General features: G+C 47.6%; 1 protein-coding gene across 4 annotated transcripts in view; it reads left to right on the top strand.

Moving 5' to 3' along the window:
- EPRS1 (glutamyl-prolyl-tRNA synthetase 1) overlaps window positions 1-20,690 on the top strand; it is a 470,400-nt gene that overhangs the window by 223,327 nt on the left and 226,383 nt on the right. For 2 of the 4 annotated variants that reach the window (XM_086927914.1, XM_086927915.1), the window contains exons 19-20: window positions 3,308-3,541; window positions 8,445-8,681. The exons of 1 other annotated variant lie outside the window; for it this stretch is intronic. In XM_086927914.1, the coding sequence (XP_086784040.1) occupies window positions 3,308-3,541; window positions 8,445-8,681 (471 nt within the window). The remainder of the gene's footprint in view (window positions 1-3,307; window positions 3,542-8,444; window positions 8,682-20,690) is intronic. One more of the 4 variants, XM_086927917.1, reaches the window with a different exon arrangement.

Raw genomic sequence — 20,690 nt, 5'->3', positions numbered from 1 at the left:
GATTTTCTCGGCAAGAGAAAAGACAGCGTCTCTCTCAGCGCGTCAAGGAGGAGGAGGGGCAGCGTCCGTGGGCTTCTCGCATCTGCTGGGCTCTGCAAGGGACAGCTGTTCTGCTCCTGTATTCACCACCACCATCGCATTTGCTTAAGGCAACGTTGGTATTATTTATACCTGAAAGGTGCCTTGTTTGACGTAAGTTTTTGGACATAAGACGTCAATAAAGATGTCACTAAGAACTGGTCGTTCTTACAGTGCTCGTTAGAGTTCTATTACTAATCAAAACAAAGCAAGCAGGGCTTTCCCAGGTTGCTGGGGGTTTTATCTGTTGAAAGAACTCGGTGTGTTATCTAGGAATCTTAAGGAAGTGGCTTCTGCTGTGTCATGTACTGTAATGAGCTGCAGAGACGAGTTACTGAAATATGGCTCTGATCGTTTATGCCATTATAGGGATATCTATTAATTATAGCCGTATAGGGGCATAAGGTCACAATATTGATCGGGGTCCTAGATAGAACACAACAATAGGAACTCTGTCAGGAGCCTCGCAATGTAATTACCTTAATAGTTGTAGCATTGAGGCAATTATGCTGCCCAGGCCCCGGACCATGCTCTTGAAAGCAACTTAACCTTTGTTAGGCGTCTGCCTGTCGTACCCTTGGCACTCTAGCAGTCAGGCTCCACATACTGGCTCTCCTGCTGGAGCAGTTGCTTTCAAGCACTGTCATTGTAATCAACGTTATGTGATTACTATTACAATAATTATATTGCAGTCCCTGACCGTGTTGAACCACATATGTATTCCTTGTTCTTCATAGTGGCAAATGATCACACACCGCCTTTTACTCTGTGGCAGATTGATGTGAAAGAAGCATTAACTGGTAAATAGACTGAAGATTTACATCTGTTTAACTCTTATCTAAAAATAAAAATTAATAAATCACCCACCCCATGTCCTATATTAGCCTAAGGTTGGTTCCAGCTGATTTTAATTAATTTCGATGTTAAGTGGGTTCATTCTTAAAGGATAAAGCACTAACTATACAATGATGTTATTAAGTTTAATTCTGTGTGTCATATTGTATCTAAAGTTCTAACCCCCAAAACAGCATAATGTGAGACTTTATTGCTCACCCATCTTACTTTGAGAGACTCAAATGCTTAAATGGAGTAACTTGGCTGTCTTATTGTATTGCAATAGCATTGAGACCTGCAGGTGCCGGTGTTAAGATTGATTCATAAGGCTAACTACCAACTGTTATAAAGCTCCTTAAAAGTACTTTACAGTGGTGCTGGATGTGACCCAGAAGTTGATTGCGGGAATGCATTCATAACGTCGAAACCACAAGAAATTGCTCTGTGCAGCAATCCAGATCCATCATTTTTCACCTAGTAATCACCCTGCTCCTCAAGGGAATAGTCCATTCCAAACTGCATGGTATTATGACCTTACTAGGCCTCGACAGTCGGGCATATCATGAATCCCACCTACTGGGGGCAACATGAACGTCCTAGCACTTACTGGGGCTCACCCTCCTTATGTGGATATGTGCGATATCCTCATTGACAGTGGCGCCAAGGGTGACCTTTTACCCATTTAGTTTTTTAGTGAAGGTAGTGTTCCTAAATGAGTTTTGGTACAAAACTAAAATTACAAATGTGCTACGGTATGTCCTCCATTTGCTCTAGTTTCTCAGCAGCCCTGGTGCAAGGGAACCCAGTGGGTTTGAACTGAGGCTTTGTCAAGTGCTAAAAATATCTAAAGCCGAAAAAGCACTACCTAAATGTGGAGTGGAATGCCCATTGAAAGAATTCTTTGTGGTTGGCAAAATAATTTGCTCCCACTGGCAACTGAGAACTTTAACTCCTTATTGCACCTTAAAAAGGACATAGTCAGTGAATCCGAAGGATAGGTCTTTGGTCTCGGACTGCACAAGGCATTGTTCTAGGTGAGAGCCAGAAGGTGCTTAGAGAACATTTAGATTTATTAGCGACCTATGCGGGAAGGTAAGTTGGCGATTGTAAAGGAATGACTGCTTATGACAAGGTAATGGGTGCAAGTGTGGTATGTCTAAGTAGCTGGAATCTGAGTTGCCTGCATGAATGCAGACATATGGAGCTGAGCTACAACCCTCTCTCTTTCAGTATTGTTAGAAGGTAGGCAAAACTGATCTCTATGACTGGCTCACCAGCAAAGAAGCAGGGTTCTCTGAATCTTAGGGGCTGCTAAGACCAGCACTTGATCAAGTCACATGCTGACAGATTCTCTGTAGCCCTCCCAGCCTCACACTATTTCTGTCATCTAAGATGGGCTGGAGTGGGTAGTAACTGAAGGAATATATATATAGAAACCCAGGCCTCCCAGACAGTATGGGTGGTGAGAATGGATATCTGTGAGGCCTAGGCTGAATCTCAAAGGTGGTGTTCCTTGGCTCAGAGATATTGTACAAGAATTTCTGAGCCAGAAATTTGGGTAGTTTCTAAACGTTCTCTGGACTTTTATTGAGGACAGAGGAGGATTGAAACCTTATACTGGACTACGCACGTCAAAGTATTTCTACATTGCGGTCAGCACTTTTGCTTGAAATTATTCAAATCTTGTTTCAGAGGACAGAGGTGCCTCAGTTCTTAGCAAAGATCAAGAGCACTAAGTGTATCAAAGTCCATTATTACGTGTGTCAGAAGGTGGTTTGAGTCGAGCTGTATAATGTAGAATATATGGTTTTCTTTTGTGAGCATTCTGTGTCATCCAGGTTGTCTGGATTGCCAACATATAAATGTTGTGATGTAACATTTCGAGGGGAGTCAACAACACACTTCAGGGAAGCCACCATGGGATCACAGTCACAGTTCAGTGGCTTAAGTAAAGATTCAAGCATGACCACCACCCTGCAGGGTGAATCTTTATTGTATAATGAGCTTAAATTCCTGGATCTAATCTCCAAAAGGAGGCATTCAAGTAAAATGTAACGAGATGCTAAATTTGAAGTATTGACAGGTACGGTGCCTGCATGAATATTATTTTAGGCTGCCTAAATCACAGACTTAGAGAACCATAGCCTGCTCCTTGGAAGATTAGCATTATTTTATTACCTGTGCAAAGCTCTTGGGCTGGGTTAAATGCAGGTTTACTGTAACAAAGGTGGACAACCAGAGGTTTGTAGTCCGTTTAAGAATACATACCTTGTGTGTGTTGTGACATGACTAATATAGCAGAGGGATTGAAAATAGGTCTAAGCGTACTGAGCATGCTCTACTGCTACTGCTCTATTGTTTTAGTCTTTTCTGAATTCATATTTTCTTCCCTCAGGATCAGGTAGATGTTGCAGTGAAAGCACTTCTGAGTCTAAAATCAGAATATAAGCAAGTGACTGGTGTAGAATACAAACCGGGAAACCCTCCTGCAGCTTCAGGTGTTAGTAAGGCTTCTACTGCTGACCTTTCTTCAACTTCCCCCAGCAAAACAGACTGCAAAGCTCTTTATGAAAAAGTAACTGAGCAAGGAGAGGTGGTCCGAAGGCTCAAAGCTGAGAAGGCATCAAAGGTAAAGTTGGATAGGAATACCCAAGTCATTTAACTTTTGTCTTCCATGTGCCACTTGAAGGAAGATGCTTTCACACATGCACCTTCTTATCCCAACACGAATGCTATTGCTAATATAAAATCGATTTTGATAGTCATACCTTCTTTAAGAGTCACGTGACCGGAGTCCCATGCTTTTGTGACTATTGAAGATCGTATAACTATTTAAATTGGCTTTACATTATAAACAGCACGTATGTTGTGTTTAGACTGTGCTAGAATGAATGCATTTTCCTATTCGTGAATCACAGGAACAGTTGACCATGATTCTATATGCTTTCCAGGTTCTGATTGGGTTTAAGGGTTCATTCTGTTCCCCCTCCCTTCCCCCATTCAGTGTATAGCTAATGCAATAGTTCTGTATTTATTTCTAAATCGAATTGGAAATATATGTACCATTAATACAATTTTCTATGACATATCCTCCACGAATTACAGGTTCCTCAACTCCTGCCTCATGAAATGCATTGCAATAGCGGAACCTTTAACTCCGCACATAATGAGGACATTAACTACTTCTACCATCCGTATTCTGTGTGCTTCTCCAGGTCAGAACTACTCTGCCCGCCCCAAGAACATAGATCAGTTTTTGAAACCCCAAAGTTCCTTGATTTAGTCATCCTTTGTATGCTTTGTTTAAGTTTCTCAAATTGCAAAAACTTACTTTACTGTTTGGGTCTCAGTTTATGAAATGTTCTTTAGAAAAGTGGGAATCCTTGCAATTGTGAGCAGTCTGATAACCCCAAAACACAACAATAGAATCATGAGGGTATTTTGATCTGTATTGGTAAATGACAAAAGCCAAATTAATAAATGTTTCAAAATCCCTCTTCAAAGAAGACTCATCAAGGTAAAATAAAGTGGGATTCAAATATTTATCTGTCTGTGTCAAAGAATCAAAGAATTTGGGCATAAGCCTAGAGTGGTCCTGTTAAGGGTTACGGACTAAAGTCAGCAGCGTTGCCCTTGGAATTATTATGCTCTCATGTTGTAACTGGCACCACCACCCGTCATGCCATGCATTTGGCTGGCAGGTGTAATTTCCAACTTTTGACATCCTCCCGATCAGCTTGAATGGAGAAAACATTGGTACTCTAGAACACACTGCTGCTGAACCAGTTTAGTAACAATGTGTAACAAATAAGTTAGTGTGAGCATGGTACAAAGACTAGAAATCATCCTATAGCCTCCCAATAATGAGGACCGAAATAGAGATTACTTAGATGAATCGCTAAAAGCAGAGCCAAAGTAACCTCATGCTCCATGTAAGAACCTAGTCTTTCTTCAAATGTTTGCATGATGGGCAAGAATATGGGTGTCATTAATTCATCTTTCCAAAAGTTGTAGCTGTGTTTGATTGGAACATGAAACTACGTTGTATTATGCTCCAACTAAATAATCCTTGGCCTTCTAGATATTCAGACTGTAATAATGCGAATTCTATCTCCTATTGCATATCTTCTCTATGGCATCATATTCATTTGTGTTTTTTGGCCCAGATGAAAATGGGAGCCATCCCAAGGTGAGTGGGTGGATCCCAAGATGAGTACTTCAGTCTTGTCCAAGTTGAACTTGAGGCAGCTGTCTTTCGTCCAGGTGACAACTGCCGTCATCCTGCTGTGGAAGTTGGTTCTGTCAGCTGTGGGTTCGTCGGTGAGGGAGAGGATCAGCTGGGTGCCGTTGGCGTAGGAGACTGTTGTGTCAGTGGTTCATGAAGATGGCTGCAAGGGGGGCCATGTAGCGTCAAAAGGGTGGTACTCCGAGTGGATACTGGGGCACTCCGCAGCTGATCTCTGTAGGTTCTCAGAGGAACCGAGGTAGTCTGACTTGCTGTATTCAATTGGTGAGGAAGGGGTAGATCCAGTCCAGTGCCCTGTCCTGGTTGTTAGCGTTGTGGAGTCTCATGATTAGGGTGTGGTGGGAGCTGGTATCAAGGTGGCAGAGAGGCCCAGAGGATGAGTGCTGTGGTTTTGCCCAGTTGAAGAGGGAGCGGATGTCGTTGGTTGGTGGCGACGAGTGCTATCTCTGTGCTGTTTGCTTCGGAATCCGGATTGGGAGGTGTCGAAGACTTGGTTTGCTCAATGAATTTGAAGAGTTGGGCATTTATGGCCTTCTCGATGACCTTGGTTAGTAAGGTGAGCAGGGAGATGAGTCTAAAGTTCTTGAGGTCTGTCAGATCAGCAAATGGCTTCTTCAATAGGGGAATGACCTTTGCGTTTTTCCAGTCGTCAGGGAAGGTCTTAGTCTCGATGGAGCAGTTGATGGTGTGGCGGAGCTTGGGGGCCATGGAGGTGGCAGCTCTATGGAAGATGTGATGGGGGCAAGGGTCCGAGGGGACTCCGGAGTGGATGCTTTTCATGCTCTTGAGCGTGTTATCGGTAGTGAGTGGGTTCCAATTGAGCAGGATCTGTTTGAGTGCGGTGTGGTTGGGTGCAGAGTTGTCTGGCGTGGTCGGAGGGTCTTTGATGTTGACTCTATTGTAGATCTGTTTGATCGTGCGGTCGAAGGTGCTGAGTTTGTTGCAGAAGTATTTGGAAGGTAGGATGTCTTTGGTCTCGCTGTTGGGTCTGGCAAACTCCATGACAATGGTGAAGAGTTCTTTGCTGTTGTGTGTGTTGGCGTTGATTCTGTATTGGAGGGCCGTTTTCTTTGTGGTTTTGAGAAGAGACGGTGTTTTTGAAGGTCACTTGTTTCAGGGGTTTTGTTGTTCCTCCTTCTCTTCTCAAGTCGTCTACAGGTGTGTCTAGAGTCGTGGAGGGTGAGAGTGAACCAGCTGGCTTTCTTGGAGTGTTGCTTGCCGGGATCCTTCTTGAGGAGTGCCAGTGTGTTGGCGCAGTTGGAGATTCATTGGTGGAGGGCAAAGAGATATTCTTTTTCCCTTTTCTGTTTGCTCAGAGCTTTAATGGAGAGCCTAATATTATAGCAATGTTTATGCCATTTAGTGCCTCTTTCATTTTCAAAAGGCTCTTTTTTCTATTGGTGTTTCTGGGCTTGTGTTTAGAAACAAGAGTACTTGGTGGGCCTCACAATAAATCATTTCTGTCTCTCCCTGTATTCTCCCAATCTTTCTATGCATTGGTTTTATTGTCATATGCAGATCTCTGTGAAGGGCAACTGGAACTCAGCATACATAGCTCCCCCTCAGGTGGTCAAGTGCTTCATCAGACTTTGACCGAAAACCAGAAAGAAAATGCGAAAAAGGAATAGTAAACAAATCGTGAAAGTGAGGATGGAAAAACTCTAAGAGAAGGAGGCATGACTTTTAGAGTGGTGGAGGAAAGGTGAATAATGTGGAATCTAGACAAGGCAGCCATAGTATCGGAAAATACTGCCATTCCGCAGATCCGACAGCAGACTCCTAAGAAATATTGGGGTCCTGGACTATGACAATTAGTATGCAATGATTTAAGATGACTGAATAAGAAGACTGTGTTCACAACAATTTTAAAACCAGGCTGAAGTACCACCCTTATAGAAAGGCTGTATTACAACAATTAATCCCGCCAAATGGTTCTCTGGTTCCATGAAAATTCAATACCATCCTAGACAAAAACACGGAGGTGATTGATTAGGAGTTCATTTTGTGCTTTCTGGTCTTAAGGTTATGCTGTAGCCATCAAGAAAGAGTATTAGAATAGATAGGACACCAAGAACAAACCAATGGATTGGCTATTCATCATTGCTATCCAGAACCACTAGGCTAGTCATATTATGAATTCTTTAACCCCTTCCATGCTAATGACAAGGTCAGCTCGTCATGGGTGTTACCTGCGCTGCGCTTATGACGAGCTGACCTAGTCATGAACAATGGGAATCATCCAAACTCAGCACAGAACGGGAAAACCCTTAGCAGCCAAGGTGATAAAGTATCAGATTCTGTTGAGCTGGAAACTTATTAACATCTCCCATTGCAGACCCAGAAGCCGTGACCATAACGCAGATCGGTGTTGCAACAGATAGCAGTGTTAGTGAATTACCTTGCATACCCCCAAGACTTGTCTTTTTCTTTCTTCACAATGATGATCAACATCCAAAAAGTGTAATATAGCTACTAACAGCAGTTTGACGCATGAGCCGTGTTGGGGTACACGTCATGATGCAAGTCATTGGCATGGCATTCATTTCTGTGTTTTATTTATCTACAAAATGAGTTCCCATGTCAAGCCTCATGAAGTATTCAGCTGCACGTGGCCATAATCGGATACAGAACTTGAAGAGATCATTGCATGTGGAGCTTTCAATATCTGATTTTTATCTACGCAATATTATCAAGAACACATTTTGCCACTTGAGGTGTGAAGGCTGTGTGGCTGTAAAATATATAAAACCAGAGCGGCTGCAAGCCAATAAAACTGTATTCAGGGCAATTGGACTAGTTGTATTAATAGCCGAAGTGTGCTGAAATATGTTTATATATTTAGGTTTAGTACAGAAGTTTTTCTAATGTAACATCAGTTTGTGTACTTAAAGTTTGATTGTTCTCCAAGTCTAGCACTGTGGCATTAACCCCTAAATTCAGAGCGCACCAGGTCATGCGTTTTGTAGACCTCATAAAACACCACATACATCTGAGACCATGTTTTAGGTTTTAATCCCAGATGCTATACATAATGCAACTGAAGGGCTCACGCCTTTAGTGATTATTCTTGATCATTGATGTAACTAAGGCATGGCAAGGATTTCAAAGGGAGCTGCGGAAGACTCTGAAGTTGATACAGTTGTACCTTCACTATGCATGCTAATTTTACTGCTTTGATGGAATCCACTGCCTGGTACTCTGCATGGCATTGCGTATCCCATAGACCTTTATATATTCTGCTTCTGTCTCTTTGATTTGTTTTCTCCCTTGTCTCTTTCTTCTTCAGGATCAGGTAGATGCGGCAGTGAAAGCTCTATTAAGCCTAAAATTAGAATATAAACAAGTCACAGGCATAGAATACAAGCCTGGAAACCCTCCTGCTGCCCCACTTCTCTGCAAATCTTCTGTTCTTTCCTCTTCTGCTCCAACTCACGCTAACTCCAAAGATTGTACGATCCTTTATGATAAAGTAGCTGATCAAGGAGAGGTGGTACGCAGACTTAAGGCAGAGAAGGCTTCAAAGGTAGTGAACATTTGCCTGAGATCTAAAATATTTTTTCTTAAGCTTTAATCTTGATCGCTTAATGTTTGCTTCATACAGTGCCATAGATGATATTTTAACATTTCTATTTTAAATATTTCGAAATGGAGAATAACAAAGTCTGCTTTGGGCATAGGCTTGATACCAATGTTACCTGTTGAGCTGCTGACAGATGTTTCGTCTGATACTATTCATCTTGTTTAAAGCTAATGTAGAATTATGTTGAAATTCTGATGTTTGCCCGAGTGAGACTATGAGGAAGTGAACAAAGGTGTGATTTTTGTAGTGTTTTTGATTTTGTAATGTTACCTTATGAAATGACGTGCTCTCCATAGTTCTATTTGCAGAGTGGATGCCAAAACACAAGCTCTAGACCATGTAAATATGCTCCCTTTATTTTCTGAGTTATTAGACTGTTGATAAAATTATTGAGAAAAAAAATCCCATTCATTAAACATACATTCCTCATAATTTCCCAATCTTAATCCTTAGTGTGTGGGAATGGTTCTAAACATGCTACATTGGAATCCTTTCTGTAAACGAATAACTCATCAATAGATGGGCCTTTTCACAGAAGCAGCGAATGTATTTAAATTCTTTTTTTTTTTATTTGTAGTAGCTACCCTTCTTTATTTCATAAATTTTTCTAAACCGGTTTTTACTTTGGGATGGTCTTCTATATTTGTACTGGTTCCTCCAGTACAGTTATGTTGCTGTGTGTTTTCAAATCAACGCACACGATACAAGCACACCAGTCAACATACACCTTAACATACATCCCATTCACACAGTCACAACGTTTACACATCTTAAACATTATCACATATTTTCAGACATTCCCATTGCACTGGCACACCAACTCACACAGAGCATGAACGAACATAGACATGATCACATAGAATTACGCCCTTAAACCTACATGCCCACATGTTTGCGCCATCACACACATCGCACACATGTGGATCTCTCACACCTACACTCACAGCACCTTGCACACTTGTTGACTTCATTTTCATTGCTCTGCGTGTTTGAGGAAGCTTACACAGCTGCTACCTATTGTTGTTCATGCTTGGGATGCTGCTACCAATTGCTGACTGTAGTTATGGAAGGCAGTTCATCATGAAAAGGTAGATGCACTTACCATTCTCAGCACTAATAGCCACGTACACCTCCTTCCATCCAGTTTCTTTCAATTCTGCCTGGCTAGGTCTTGCTTGTAAATGAGGTTGTAGGTGACGTCCCAAACTCTTTGGTTTCCTTGCTTTTAAAACAGCAACATACTGTTGAAACCTCGGCAAAGGTTTTTCGGTTTGCTTTCCGAATTATAATTCCTATAATGAACTTGTTGTGACTGATTAGCGTTTGATTATTAATTTGATAGGGGACTCCTGCCCTTCTTTTCTTTTGGATATACTTTTCACTTTTTCTACATCTGTGCCAGGTTTCTGCCTTTTTTCCTTAGCTCTTCTTTTTTTTAAAACCTATTTTAATTGATTTTCAAGTTACATAGTTCCATATACATTTGCGCAATGTTACTTACATATTATGATTCCATTTACACAGCATGCATGTATGATCATAAGTCATCGTGAACACGTATTAATAGGTTTATATCTGACATCTTGAAAATGTGTCCAAAGGTACCAGCAGAATCGTCGCTGTGCTGCGTATACAGTCATTAGTTACATGTAGTATATGTATGTGGAGAAGCACATTATACATATTAAGTAACAGCGAACTGAATAACTTCCCTTAATGAAATCCCCTCCTCCCCGTTTAACTTGGTCACTTTTCCTTTGCATATCAATAATAACAAACCATGTGCACCATAATTACATTCAAGTATTTACGTTGTAGTACACCGTATCTACACAGTACGTTGGATGATAAGGCATAGGCAGCATATATCACTATCAAACATTTGGCATATTTAAACATCTGGATTAAGTTCCGCTGACTTCAGCCCCTCCAACATAGCTCCCCACTCCATTGCTATCGGTGTCTTACGCAGACCCCTCGCCTCCTCTCTGCTCAGTGCTTTACCCTCTGCGCTGCCCCATCTCAGCATTTCTGCATGCCAGCTGGACACCCTAGGAGGTTTACATGATTTCCATCGCATAGTATATTCCTGATAGCCAGTATTATTGCCATATCTATGAATCGATGTTGTACCTTATATTTTGACCTATTTTTATGTAGACCTAGCAAACATTCTTCCACTGTGTCTAGAACCACATGGTGTGCCGCCTCACCGGTAACCTCTCTAACCGTGGTCCAATATGCTATTATTGTTGGGCAAGACCACAGCAAATGTATAGACCCGCCCCCTCTAACTTGCATCTAGGGCATGAGAGTTGTGTGTGCGGGCACATTTTGTCCAGCCTACCTGGAGTCAAATAGGCCCGGTGCAGAATCATAGTTTGGATGAACTTAAATTTCGAGTTCCTTGACACCTTTCTGGGATGCTCCGGTATTTTCGCCTATTCCTTATCCGTCAGGTCTCTGCCTATCTCTTCTATCCAAATAGTTTTCAGCGTGTCTAGGGAGTCACGAGTGTGTGTACTGAGCCCAGTATATATCCAGCGGACCAAATGTCTCCCCCTCCCCATATAGTGTACCATCTTAACCAATTCGTTGTGTTAGGGTTCCCTCCTTTGTGGTGCCAGTGTTTTTTTATGTAGTGTACCAATGCAGCATGCGTTATATATAGGTGTGCCGGGGCGCCCGTCTCATTAATAAAGGTGTCCTGGTCCAATAACGTCTTGTGTCCGAAAAGGTCGGATGCCGTGTTGACACCTACCTCGGTCCAGGACATTAGTGTGCATTTGATGAGCGTGCCAACAGTCAGTGGGATACCCAGCAGTGGTATGTTGCCAGCATATGTGGTGGTCGCACGTGTAACGCAGCGCCGCCTTCCAACATGTGATCGCAGTACTCAACAGTGGGGGCAGATCTCTCAGGGTTTTGTGTCCTGGTAACAATGGGGCGTGTAGTGTGCCATTGCTAATGTCTGCGTCAGTGTATCCTATTTCCTGGAGATTACGACCTGCCGTCCAGTACGATAACCATTGCAACTGGCAGGCGTAATAATACGCTCGAAAGTCTGGGACTCCCAGTCCCCCCGCTTGTGTGCCCATTTGAAGCCTTTTCAAATTGATGCGTCTTCATCCCGTACCCCAGATAAGATCCATCAGTGGAGTGTTCAGTGTTTTGAAGGTGGATAAGGGCACTATTAATGGCAGGTTATAGAAATAATATAGCAGGCGTGGCAGGACCACCATTTTGGCTATTGCAGCTCTCCCCATAACTGATAAAGGCAATGAGGTCCAAAAGACTACACTGGATCGCAAAGACTGTATTGTTCTATCAAGGTTACCCTCCAGCATGTCTGCGTGTGCTCTATAAATCTGGATACCCAGGTATTTAAACGTAGTTGGTGCCACCTGGAGTAGGGTGTCCCCAAAGCTTATGTTTTCGTCCGTTGCTTGGTCCCTAAAGAAAAAGGCATGCGATTTTGCAGTGTTTACAGCGAGGCCGGATATAATTTCAAATCTCTCATACAGGTCATGGAGTGGTCTAAAGGGTTGGCGAAGATCGTGCCTATATATAATAATATCATCCGCATATGCCGTATGCCGAGAAGAGGTGGCTCGTACATCCTATCGGTATCCCGAAATCTAAGAGGTTTTGTCTCATTGCTATTGCCAAGGGTTCTAGTGCCAGAATAAAGATCAGGGGCGATAGAGGACAACCCTGTCTCATCCCTCTATGAATCTCGTATTCACCCGATATGTGTCTGCCTGTTCTCATGCGCGCTGTTGGGGGTTTGTACAGCAGCCTTAGCCATGCCATGTAACCTTCTGGTATCCCAAAGCGCGGCAGCGCCTGGAACATATACTCCCAATTGATCGAGTCAAACGCTTGCCTAAGGTCTAAAGAGAGACAGCCCGCGTGGGGAACCGCTTTGGCGCTTCCGTCATTAAATAGTGCAATTTCCTGATGTTTAGAGAAGCACTACGCGCTGGGAGGAATCTGGTCTGGTCCATATGTACCAAGCGCGACAAGAATGGCAGCAGCCTGTTGGCCAGTACATTGCTCAGTATTTTGTACTCAGTGGGTAGCAGCGACAGTGGACGGTAATTAGCCATATCCGTATGGTCTCCACCGGGTTTAGGCAGTGATATCGCCTGAGCGGTGGTAAGAGGTAGGGAGCCCTCCTCAAATATTGCATAATACTGGTCCGTCAATCTGGGCACTAATGTATCCGCGTACGTAGCATAAAATTCAATGGGGAGGCCATCAATTCCGGGGGTCTTATTACGGGGGAGCCCTTTCATAGCGATCTTTATTTCTTGCAATGTTATGGGTACTGACCGGTCCTTTTGAGCCGAGGGCGCTAACACTGGGAAAGTGAAGGCAGACAGGAAGGCTTCTGTCTGCACCATGGGTACTCCCATGGGTGCGCTGTGTAACGAAGCGTAGTATGTCCTCAATATCACCCTGTGTGGAGGCCCTTATTCCTTCTTCTGTCCTGATTTTGTTAATCACTATTGTGGGAGGGGTGTCGCGGAGTAATCGAACTAGCAGAGTCCCAGCCTTTTCTAGGAGTTCAGCGTGTTTAATTCTCATCTCTTGAAGAGGACCTTTGTGGGTGTTGTCAGTCGCAGCCAATTGTTCTAGCCTGCCCATTTCAGTTTCAGTGTCCATTAAGGACCTAATCAATCAATCAATCATAACACTTGTATAACGCACTACTCACCCAGCAGGGTCTCAAAGCGCTTGGGGGAAGGTGCCGCTATTGCTCGAACAGCCAGGTCTTGAGTTGTCTCCTGAAGGCGAGATGGTCCTGGGTCAGCCGAAGATGTATGGGGAGGGAGTTCCATGTCTTGGCCGCCAGATAGGAGAAGGATCTGCCACCAGCGGTGGCTTTTCGGATGCGTGGTACGGCGGCGAGGGCGAGGCTTGTCGAACATAGCTGGCGGGTGGGCGTGTAGAAGGTCAGGCGGTAGTTGAGGTACTTGGGGCCCAGGTCGTGGAGAGATTTGTGTGCGTGGGTGAGGAGCCTGAACGTGATCCTCTTGCTGACGGGGAGCCAGTGCAGGTCCTTCAGGTGGCCGGAGATGTGGCTGCGTCGAGGGATGTCCATCTTCAGTAGGGCGTTGAGCTCGGCATGCTTCCAGCTCTCCGGGAAGGTGGCGGTGTTGAAGGTGGTGTTGATGACGTCCCGGAGTTGGGGTGCGATGATGGAGTAGGCCTTGTTGAAGACGTGGTGGGTGCAGGGATTGGTCGGAGATCCGGAGTGGATGGTGTTCATCGTGCGGGCTGTGTCTTCGGTGGTCACCGTGGTCCAGGTGCGGAGGGTGGCGGTGGAGGGCGCTGGTTCGACGGTTGGGTGCGTTGATGGTGCGCTGAAGCTGTTGTGGATGTCGGCGATCTTGCCGTGGAAGAACGAGGCGAGAGAGTCGCAGAAGTCTTGTGAAGGAGTGATGTTGTTGTTGCCGGTGCTGGGGTTGGAGAACTCCTTAACGATGCTGAAGAGTTCCTTGCTGTCGTGGGCGTTGTTGTCCAGTCGTTCCTTCAGTGATTTCTTCTTAGTAGTGCGGATAAGCTGGTGGTGCTTGCGGTGGCGTGTTTGAGGGCGGTCATGTTTGTGGTCTGGTCGAGGAGCCAGGCTTTCTCGAGGGTGCAGCAGTTTTTCTTGGAGTCCTTGAGTTCGAGTGAACCAGGAGGCTTTCTTGCTTCTGGGTCTGCTGGTAGGGTTCTTTAGTGGTGCGAGGTCGTCAGCGCAGTCGGTGAGCCACTTCGTGAAGTTGCGTGCTGCTTCGGTGAGGTCCGTTGTGCTGGCGGGTGGGTTCTGACTGAGGGAGGTGGTGAGCTGCTCGGCGGTGATCTTGCTCCAGCTCCGGTGAGGAACCTGTTGCGGGTGGTGGTGGGTCGTGGTTCTTCTGAAGCTGAAGTGGACGCAGCTGTGGTCGGTCCAGTGAAGTCCTGTGGAGTGGCTGAAGGTGATGTGCTTGCTGGATGAGAAGACAGGAACTCCATAGGCCACACGCTTGATCCAGTCTGGTACCCACCGTTACACTTATCGCCTTGCCCCTAATTACCGCCCTGAAAGCGCCCCACTCGACTAACCTACTCGTTGCTGTGTTACTGTTTTCCGCAAAGTAGCAATCTATGGTGTGTGAGAGGTCCGCACGTAGCACAGAGTCTTCTAATAATAGTGGCCATAGTCGCCACGTCGGGACCGGGGTGGGTGTTTTACCCCATGTAATGCTTATATCTTGTGGGTTGTGATCTGAGAAAGTTTTGGGTAGATATGTAGACTGGAGGACCTGCATGGCTATGCTATTGGAGCAGAGGATTCTGTTTATTCTAGTGTGCAGGTCATGGACTGCCGAGTAGAATGAGTATTCTCGGTGTCCGGGGTGTTGCATCCTCCATACATCACACAATCTCCACCCTGCAATCCATCTTATCAGTGCCTCAGTCTGTTTAAACACCCCCGCACCTCGTAGTGGCACATGTGACCTGTCTAAAGCCACATCCATAACCGCATTATAGTCCCCCCGCCCCAATGATCCAGGGCAAGTATCCCATCCCGCTAGTGCTCCGCTTGTCATGTCCCAGTATTTGTCCTGGTCAACGTTAGGGGCATAGATGGATCCCAAGACTACCAATTGCCCATCTAGGGTCCCCCGCACAAAGACATATCTGCCCCATTTATCAATTTTCTGTTCAAGTGCTACAAACGGAACTCCATGTCGCATCCAAATCGTGGAACCCCTTGCGTAGTTCGAGTAAGAGGTAGAGAAAATTTGACCCCTCCATTTCTTTTTAAGTTTAACCACCTCACTTACCACCATATGTGATTCTTGTAGATTGGCAATTTGTGCTTTGCGGCGTAACAGGTGTGCGTGTATCCTATGCCTTTTGTGTATCGTGCCCATACTTCGTATATTCCAGGTAATTATGGTGTATTTATCCAACACATGCATCGGTCTGGTTTTTGAGGTCCTACAGGTGCTAACATGGTTCGCAAGAAAGCCTATGTGACTAAAGGTACATTAAAAAAATGACCGTCCCACCCCCAAACTTGCCCTATACACGGTCTGGAAACAGAACCATACCAGACCAGAACATAACATTGGAGCCAAGGTAACATAAAGAACATACCAAGGGTCTTCGCCATATGGGGGGCGGCCCCTGCACTTCGCATGTGGATATTTGACGTTAGTCTTCTAGACTAGAGCTACTACTGTACCCGAGCCCAAGCATAGTTTGCCTTATATTACTTATCTAATGGTAGCTGGGGTGAAAGTAGGTGTGCTACAGCTTATAGGGAAAGAAACAAAAAACACTCTATATACTTGCACAATGTCCTCAGCCAAACAGGTCTGCGATCAGCTGCGGCGTGGCAGAAGGGAACAGGGCCACGCTACCCTCTGAGTCTGATCCTTGTGACGCATCATCCTCAGTAGAGGATTTAGCCTCCAGTCGTGGAGCATTCGTGAATGTTGCCGTTGTGATGATCGCCTGTTTCTTAGATTGTTTCATTTGCTGTGATTTGACTCGCCCATTCGCAGTAGGCCTTCGCGTTCTGTCTCCTCTGCGGCTCGTCGTTGCATTCTCCTAGGATCCCTGCCTGCTGGTCATGCACGTGGCATTTTTCGTAGCCCTAGTCCATTCCATCACCTCAAGCCAGTCTTCAACATCACCAGGGCTCTCGAAGAAATAGGTTTTCTGTTCATGCAGTATTTTCAGATGTGCCGGGAACAATAGCGCATATTGTATGTTCAGGTCTCGTAGGCGCCTCTTCACCATCACAAAGGAGGATCGCTGTCGCTGTACCAGCATCGTATAGTCTGGGTATAGGGAGATCCTCTCGAGCTTTTTGCAGTAAAGTGTCCCTGTCTCGGAAATCTGAAAGAGACACATTAGTGATAGATTCCTTACCTTGGAATATCCCCAGGCATCAGACTGTATCCCGGAAATTTTGCGTAGCAATACCCCTGCGTGCCACCAGGCGTCGTCCGCGGCTCCGCGTCAGGCGTTAGCGCCGGAATGACGTCGGAGTACTTAGACGCCGCCCATGCGCGCTGACGTCAGTTCTGATACACAGCTTTTCCGCGCCAGATACGCAGAGCCATGATAGAACCAACTCTGGTGCCATGTGGAAGAGGTGATGGCGAACCCTGCCCCCCACTGGCGTCACAAGGGCCTGAAAGCACGGACCAGGAGGGTTTTGAGGCAGGTGCTGCGGGGGAAGGTGTGGACTGGCCTCGCCGTGGTCCCCAAACGCTGCTACGGCGGTTTCCACGGCCGCCACCGCGCTGTTGAACATTCTGCTGCGCGTGGCTGGTGGCACGTGTGGGGGCGCCCCTTCCTTGGCCACGAAAGGGGTACTTAGACGCCGCCCATGCGCGCTGATGTCCTTTCTTCTTTTTTCCGCTCCAGCTAGCGCAGATCCGGAGAAGCTCTACCCCCTTAGTCTTTTTTGACTAAACTTTTTTTATCTTTTTGATAATTTCTCTACTCAAGTCTTCGACTCCTACGGAGCCGGTAGGGATGCCCGGGTTTAAACCCTGTTCCAGGTGCGACCGACTGATGTCGGTTACCGACCCCCATCGCCGGTGCCTCAAGTGTTTAGGCCTCGACCACGACGACCGCACCTGCTCAGACTGCTGGGCCCTGACGTCTAAAGCTAGGCGGGAGCGGTCCCGCAAGCGACTGGAACTCCGGCAGTCGGCCCTACGCCGCTCCAGGTCCTAGTCCCACAGGAGGTCGAGGGACGGGTCGCGTGGTCGGAGCCCTCGCAGCTCCGGGAGTGGACATCGGTCGTCAGGATCCAAGTCCTCAAGTAAGAGGCATGAGAGGTCAGAGAGACGTCATCGTTCCTCTGACCCACCCCGAAGCTCGCGCGATGCGGCCGAGGGTTTGGGTGACACCACCCACCCGGCTCCGATGAAGTCGCGGACGTCGCCGCCTGCCCAACACCTTCGGGTCCCTGGGGATGACGCGACGCCTGAGGAGATAGAGTGGTACCTCATGGCCATGAAGTCCCTCCCTCCTCAGCCGGGTTCCGTGGCGCCTCCAGGCCCAACGGCCCCGGCTGGAGGGCCTAGCGGGTCGGGTGCTTCGGCCCCGGCGCCGCCGACGACTTCGGTCCTGGCGCCGCAGGCCCTCCCTGGATCTGCGTCCGGATCCGGGTCGTCTCCAGTCGACCTCACCGGCGCCGGCCCTGCAGGTGTCGCCCCCGGCGCCTGCTATGGGCGCCGTCCCAGATCCTACTCTCGGTCTGGTTCCGCCGCCGGAGCTCCGCCGCTGGGCGCCTCTACTGACTGCCTTTGGGGATTTCTATTTCCATGAACTGGCCCCATCTGTTGACTCTGAACTACAGGAGATGGGTGACAAGGGTGATTGGGAGGGGTCTGAGGACCCTCTGGCATGGGAGTGCCAGTCTCAACAGGACTGCACATATAAGCTTGGGGAGGCCAGTGGAATTGACACTTCGCCAGACACTGGATTTGTCTCCCCTCCAACCGTGGCTATGGAGGAGGGGGCTGCTTATAGTGTAGTGTTGACGAGGGCCGCCATGGCCCTAAACCTCGAGCTCCCTGTTGCGGCCGTGAGGACTAACCTCCTCACTGAGGACCTTAAACCGCAGACAAGCTCCAGTGAGCCTCTTCTGCCGTTTAATGAGGTCTTGTGTGACGTTCTTGTGAGCACTTGGTCCAAGCCCGCCACAGGTCCGCCTGTGGATAGGAACATGGCCAGACGCTACTGCCCGGACCCGGGCGACCCATGCTTTTTGTCCACCCATCCCACCCCCGAGAGCCTGGTCATCCAGGCCTCCAATTCCCAGACCGCATTCCCAGCGGCTCTGCCCGATTGGGAATCCAAGAGGTACAAACAGTTCGGGAAGAAGGTGTTCTCGTCCCTAAATTTGGTACTGCGGTCAGTCAATACCGCATGCCTCTTAGGCCGCTACACCCACACCCTGTGGGACACGGTTGCGGAAGTGCTGCCACAATGTCTGGAGGAGGCCCGGGCAAAACTCGCCCAAGCCCTTGCAGAGGGTCGAGATGCAGCACGTATTCCATCCGGTGTGGGCTGGATACAACGGACTCACTGGGCAGGGCGATGGCAACGATGGTGGCGTTTCGGCGCCACGCCTGGTTGACGTCTGCCAACTTTTCGGCCGATGTCCAGGCTACCCTTCTGGATATGCCGTTCGATGACCGTCAACTCTTTGGCGACAAGGCAGACCATGGGTTTGAGCGTTTTAAGGACTCCAGGGCTACGGCCAAGTCCTTGGGCCTCTCGGCCCCACGCCAGCATACGGGTGCCTTTCACTCCTTTCGTGGCCAAGGAAGGGGCGCCCCCACACGTGCCACCAGCCACGCGCAGCAGAATGTTCAACAGCGCGGTGGCGGCCGTGGAAACCGCCGTAGCAGCGTTTGGGGACCACGGCGAGGCCAGTCCACACCTTCCCCCGCAGCACCTGCCTCAAAACCCTCCTGGTCCGTGCTTTCAGGCCCTTGTGACGCCAGTGGGGGGCAGGGTTCGCCATCACCTCTTCCACATGGCACCAGAGTTGGTTCTATCATGGCTCTGCGTATCTGGCGCGGAAAAGCTGTGTATCAGAACTGACGTCAGCGCGCATGGGCGGCGTCTAAGTACTCCGACGTCATTCCGGCGCTAACAACGCCGACGACGGTAGCGGAGCCGCGGACGACGCCTGCCGGCGCGCAGGGGTATTGCTATGCAACATTTTCCGGATCCAGTCTGACGCCTGGGGATATTCTAAGGTAAGGAATCTATCACTAACTAATGTCTCTTACAGAAATATCGTTACACAAGTAGTAACTTGTGCGTTGAGTAGTTTCACTATCAGGGGCCTTGACGCGGCACCCGGCTTTTGTCTGCCGTTAGGTATCCTCTGTGCTCGCTCGATGCAAAATGGTGGAGAGTTCCTCCATCGTGACGTGGTCCCTGAACCACTGTTCCATGTAGCCAGACACGTCGGGACCTTCACTTTTCTCTGGCAGGCCAATCACCCGGATGTTGTTCCATTGCTCTCCCTTCCGCGTCCTCCACGCGATCCATTAAGATAGCCACCTGCGTTTGTAATAGTTTTACATCAGTTTCAGTCTGTTTTTGCCGTGGGAGTACCTCCGCTAGAGTCTTCTCTTGGTCTCTCACCTTGTCCGCCGTCTTCGCGTGGTCCGCTCTCAGCAGGTTCAGGCCCGTTGTCAGGGTTCCAATCTGTTGTTCAATCGCCTTCCTGGAGTCGCGCACTTCCTTCAAGATTAGATCTAGTTTGTCGTTCTTGAGCAGGCGCCATTGTGGGGGGGGGGGGGACACACAACTAGGCACTGGCGTGTTGTCCACACTGTCCTGTCCATCGTGCGTGGGGTCTGCTTTAGTGTGTCCCTGCTGCGCCCCATTTCACTTATTCTGCGCAGTATACAGTCTCACTAGTCCTCTCACACAGGGCAGTGTAGGAGCAAGCGCAGTGTTAGCAGATCTCACCGCGTTCAGTAGTGGTCTCTGTCTGGTGGAGTGCGGACAAATCGCCTTTTTGTTAAGTTATAGACCACTTTCTGCCGTCTATAGCGTAATTCTGTGTCACGGACTGGTAGGCGCACGACCCTGTACTGCCTGCCGCTCCACGTTCTGTCTCTGTGCGGCTAGGAGAGGGAGGGTCGCAGTGTTTTCGCCAGTACGTGGGTCCCACCTTATATCTGCGACATTGCAGGTATCTTCACAGCTACCGTCCCACCTCATGCTCCGTGTCAAATGTAAAGCCACCCCGTTTTCCTAGGCTTAGGTGGGGTGGGGGAGGGGGGCGGGGAGGGTTCTCCCAGTCAGCCCTCCGGCGTGCCTCCGCAGTCTTCTGAGCAATGATTATGCAGCTGCGGGCGTCCCGAGTAAGCTCCACTTCAAAGCAGATCAGGACCCCTGGTCATAGGCACCCAAGCAACAAGTAGC

This window comes from Lissotriton vulgaris, chromosome 6 (genome assembly GCF_964263255.1).
Source record: "Lissotriton vulgaris chromosome 6, aLisVul1.2, whole genome shotgun sequence".
Lineage (NCBI taxonomy): Eukaryota > Metazoa > Chordata > Amphibia > Caudata > Salamandridae > Lissotriton > Lissotriton vulgaris.
The sequence above is the reverse complement of the archived record's forward strand: the minus strand, read 5'-3'. Positions and strand labels throughout refer to the sequence as shown.